Source organism: Entelurus aequoreus, linkage group LG09 (genome assembly GCF_033978785.1).
Source record: "Entelurus aequoreus isolate RoL-2023_Sb linkage group LG09, RoL_Eaeq_v1.1, whole genome shotgun sequence".
In the NCBI taxonomy this organism is placed as follows: Eukaryota; Metazoa; Chordata; class Actinopteri; order Syngnathiformes; family Syngnathidae; genus Entelurus; species Entelurus aequoreus.
In genome coordinates this window covers 3622737-3628736 of record NC_084739.1, presented here as the reverse complement: position 1 = coordinate 3628736, position 6000 = coordinate 3622737, and the positions used below count along the sequence as shown (strand labels likewise).

General features: G+C 37.2%; 1 protein-coding gene across 2 annotated transcripts in view; it reads left to right on the top strand.

Moving 5' to 3' along the window:
• Window positions 1-6000, top strand: part of LOC133657068 (GDNF family receptor alpha-1-like) — a 149331-nt gene that overhangs the window by 121426 nt on the left and 21905 nt on the right. Inside the window, exons 4-5 of one of the 2 annotated variants that reach the window (XM_062057974.1) lie at window positions 1511-1638; window positions 4614-4786. In XM_062057974.1, coding sequence (XP_061913958.1) covers window positions 1511-1638; window positions 4614-4786 — 301 coding nt within the window. Of the gene's footprint in view, window positions 1-1510; window positions 1690-4613; window positions 4787-6000 lie in introns of both variants that reach the window. The other variant, XM_062057973.1, reaches the window with a different exon arrangement.

The following is a 6000-nucleotide window of genomic DNA, read 5'->3' as shown; positions in this document are numbered from 1 at the left end:
TTCTTGTTTAATAGGACATTTAATAGATGACCTTTAACTCTTGAGTCGTGAGTCAAGTATGAAGGCAAGTGTGATGCAACACCCTCATTACGTTTGAAGTACTCGATTATATCTGTGATTATATCATATTTACGTTTGTACATCCTTGTGACAAAGTACTCGATTATATCTGCGATTATATCATATTCACATTTGTACATCTTTGTGATGAAGTCCTCGATTATGTCTGTGATTATATCATATTTACGCGTGTACATCTTTGTGACAAAGTACTCGATTATGTTTGTGATGATATCATATTTACATTTGTACATCTTTGTGACAAAGTACTCGATTATATCTGCAATTATATCATATTTACATTTGTACATCTTTGTGACAAAGTACTCGATTATATCTGCAATTATATCATATTTACATTTGTACATCTTTGTGACGAAGTACTCGATTATGTCTGTGATTATATCATATTTACATTTGTACATCTTTGTGACAAAGTACTCGATTATGTCTGTGATTATATCATATTTACATTTGTACATCTTTGTGACAAAGTACTCGATTAGGTCTGTGATGATATCATATTTACATTTGTACATCTTTGTGACAAAGTACTCGATTATATCTGCAATTATATCATATTTACATTTGTACATCTTTGTGACAAAGTACTCGATTATATCTGCAATTATATCATATTTACATTTGTACATCTTTGTGACAAAGTACTCGATTATGTCTGTGATTATATCATATTTACATTTGTACATCTTTGTGACAAAGTACTCGATTAGGTCTGTGATGATATCATATTTACATTTGTACATCTTTGTGACAAAGTACTCGATTATATCTGCAATTATATCATATTTACATTTATACATCTTTGTGACAAAGTACTCGATTATATCTGCAATTATATCATATTTACATTTGTACATCTTTGTGACGAAGTACTCGATTATGTCTGTGATTATATCATATTTACATTTGTACATCTTTGTGACAAAGTACTCGATTAGGTCTGTGATGATATCATATTTACATTTGTACATCTTTGTGACAAAGTACTCGATTATATCTGCAATTATATCATATTTACATTTATACATCTTTGTGACAAAGTACTCGATTATATCTGCAATTATATCATATTTACATTTGTACATCTTTGTGACGAAGTACTCGATTATGTCTGTGATTATATCATATTTACATTTGTACATCTTTGTGACAAAGTACTCGATTAGGTCTGTGATTATATCATATTTACATTTGTACATCTTTGTGACAAAGTACTCGATTAGGTCTGTGATTATATCATATTTACATTTGTACATCTTTGTGACGAAGTACTCGATTATGTCTGTGATTATATCATATTTTGGTCACCTTGGAAAGTTTCTTTGATGACATGAGATGAGAGTTTATTACGTCTTAGATGAGTTGATGACATGAGAGTTTATTACGTGTTAGAGGAAGAGAAAATAAAAGTGAGTTTGGCCCGCAGGTGAGCCGGCGCTGGCCCGGGAGAACAAGTGTCTGAACGCGGCCAAGGCGTGCAACCTGAACGACACGTGCAAGAAGTACCGCTCAGCCTACATCAGCCCGTGTACCAGCAGAGTGTCCACGGCCGAGGTGTGCAACAAGAGGAAGTGTCACAAAGCCCTCAGACACTTCTTTGACAAGGCAAGACACCCCACCCCCCCCCATACACCCCCCCCCCTCACGCACACACACCCCCCCCATACACCCCCCCACATACACCCCCTCCCACACACACACACACACCCCACACACACGCACACACACACACACACACACACACACACACACACACACACCCCACACACCCCTTACATGGCGCCCGCTGACCACGCCCTCCTCTCCTTCCAAAAACACCACACAAATAAACACCACACAAATGAACACCGCACAAATAAACAATACACAAATAAATATTAGACAAATAAACACCACACAAATAAACACCAGACAAATAAACAACACACAAATAAACAATACACAAATAAACACCACACAAATAAACACCAGACAAATAAGCAACACACAAATAAACACCACACAAATTTACAATACACAAATAAATATTAGACAAATAAACACCACACAAATAAACACCAGACAAATAAGCAACACACAAATAAACAATACACAAATAAACACCACACAAATTTACAATACACAAATAAACATTAGACAAATAAACATCACACAAATAAACACCAAACAAATAACACAACGATGTGACTCCCATCACCATACAAATAAACACTACACAATAAAACATCACACAAATAAACACCATACAAATAAACACCGCACAACAAAACACCACACAAATACACACCAGACAAATAAACAATACAAAAATAAACACCACACATATAAATACCACACAAATAAACACAACACAAATATACACGAGACAAATAAACAACACACAAATAAACACCAGACAAATGAACAATACAAAAATAAACACCAGACATATAAACACCACACAAATAAACACCACACAAATAAACACCAGACAAATAAACACAACACAAATAAACACCAGACAAATATACAATACACAAATACACACCACACAAGTTTACAATACACAAATAAACATTAGACAAATAAACACCACACAAATAACACAACACAGTAAAACACCACACAACTAAACACAACACAAATAAAGACCAGACAAATAAACACAACACAAATAAATACCACCCAAATAAACACCACACGATTAAACACCACACAAATAAACACTGCACAAATAAACACTGCACAAATAAACAATACACAAATAAACACCACACAAATTAACACTACACAAATAAATACCACACAATAAAACACCACACAAATAACACAATACTATGACATCCATCAGCACACAAATAACACCACAAAAATAAACACCACACAAATAACACAAAACTGTAACATCAATCAGCACACAAATAACACAACACAAATAAACACCACACAAATAACACAACACTGTGACACTCATCAGCACACATATTACACAACACAAATAAACACCACACAAATAACACAATGCTGTGACACACATCAGCACACAAATAAAACACCACACAAATAACACAACACAATACAACACCACACAAATAAACACCACACAGATAACACAAAACTGACACACATCAGCACACAAAAAACACAACACAACAAAACAACACACAAATAACACCACACAGATAACACAACACTGACACACATAAGCACACAAAAAACACAACACAACAAAACAACCCACAAATAACACCACACAGATAACACAAAACTGACACACATCAGCACACAAAAAACACAACACAACAAAACAACACACAAATAACACCACACAGATAACACAACACTGACACACATCAGCTCACAAATAACACAACACAATAAAACACCACACAAATAACACCACACAGATAACACAACACTGACACACATCAGCACACAAATAACACAACACAATAAAACACCACCCAGATAACACAACACTGACACACATCAGCACACAAATAACACAACACAATAAAACACCACCCAGATAACACAACACTGACACACATCAGCACACAAATAACACAACACAATAAAACACCACACAAATAACACAACACTGACACACATCAGCACACAAATAACACAACACAATAAAACACCACCCAGATAACACAACACTGACACACATCAGCACACAAATAACACAACACAATAAAACACCACCCAGATAACACAACACTGACACACATCAGCACACAAATAACACAACACAATAAAACACCACCCAGATAACACAACACTGACACACATCAGCACACAAATAACACAACACAATAAAACACCACCCAGATAACACAACACTGACACACATCAGCACACAAATAACACAACACAATAAAACACCACCCAGATAACACAACACTGACACACATCAGCACACAAATAACACAACACAATAAAACACCACACAAATAACACAACACTGACACACATCAGCACACAAATAACACAACACAATAAAACAACACACAAATAAACACCACACAAATAACACAACACAATAAAACACCACACAAATAACACCACCCAGACACACAAAAGACAGAAGAGGAGGAAGCAGCAGAAATGTGTTGTTTTATGATTCATTGTTTACCTGCTGAACAAGCAAACACAACCACAACAACAACACAACAACAACAACAACACAACAACATCCTCTCATGAACTCGAACAGCACAAAAATAAACAAAATCATCATAAAATGATAATAATAATAATAATTTTAGCAATAGAATACTAAACATGATAACTATGATTTTAATATAATGATGATGATAATATTAACAATAATAAAATATTAATACGACAATAATGACAAAAAATAGTAATAATAATCCAAATAAAACAATACTATTCCCAATAATTATTTAACTAAGAAATGCAAGAACAAATAAACAATAATAAGTAGTAACGAGTAATAAAAACAAGAACAACTTTATTATTGTTAGAGTTGTGTGAAGATGTTTTGCAGTCATGTGACCAAGAAGATGACCATGTGACCACAGGTGCCCGCCAAGCACAGCTACGGCATGCTGTTCTGCTCGTGTCCAGCAGGGGACCAGACGGCGTGCTCAGAGCGGCGCAGACAGACCATCGTGCCCGCCTGCTCCTACGAGGACAAGCACACACCAAACTGCTTGGAGCTGCAAGACCACTGCAGGACTAACTACATCTGCAGGTAGAACCTCATTGCAGGACTAACTACATCTGCAGGTAGAACCTCATTGCAGGACTAACTACATCTGCAGGTAGAAGCTCGTTGCAGGACTAACTACATCTGCAGGTAGAAGCTCATTGCAGGACTAACTACATCTGCAGGTAGAAGATCATTGCAGGACTAACTACATCTGCAGGTAGAAGCTCATTGCAGGACTAACTACATCTGCAGGTAGAAGATCATTGCAGGACTAACTACATCTGCAGGTAGAAGCTCATTGCAGGACTAACTACATCTGCAGGTAGAAGATCATTGCAGGACTAACTACATCTGCAGGTAGAAGCTCATTGCAGGACTAACTACATCTGCAGGTAGAAGATCATTGCAGGACTAACTACATCTGCAGGTAGAAGCTCATTGCAGGACTAACTACATCTGCAGGTAGAAGATCATTGCAGGACTAACTACATCTGCAGGTAGAAGCTCATTGCAGGACTAACTACATCTGCAGGTAGAAGCTCATTGCAGGACTAACTACATCTGCAGGTAGAAGCTCATTGCAGGACTAACTACATCTGCAGGTAGAAGCTCATTGCAGGACTAACTACATCTGCAGGTAGAAGATCATTGCAGGACTAACTACATCTGCAGGTAGAAGCTCATTGCAGGACTAACTACATCTGCAGGTAGAAGCTCATTGCAGGACTAACTACATCTGCAGGTAGAAGCTCATTGCAGGACTAACTACATCTGCAGGTAGAAGCTCATTGCAGGACTAACTACATCTGCAGGTAGAAGCTCATTGCAGGACTAACTACATCTGCAGGTAGAAGCTCATTGCAGGACTAACTACATCTGCAGGTAGAAGATCATTGCAGGACTAACTACATCTGCAGGTAGAAGCTCATTGCAGGACTAACTACATCTGCAGGTAGAAGATCATTGCAGGACTAACTACATCTGCAGGTAGAAGCTCATTGCAGGACTAACTACATCTGCAGGTAGAAGATCATTGCAGGACTAACTACATCTGCAGGTAGAAGCTCGTTGCAGGACTAACTACATCTGCAGGTAGAAGCTCGTTGCAGGACTAACTACAGATGTAGATGTAGAGACCAACTGTAGTTACTGACAGTGGTTTCTGAAGTGTTCCTGAGCCCATGTGGTGATATCCTTTACACACTGATGTGGCTTTTTGATGCAGTAGCGCCTGAGGGATCCAAGGTGTGTAATAT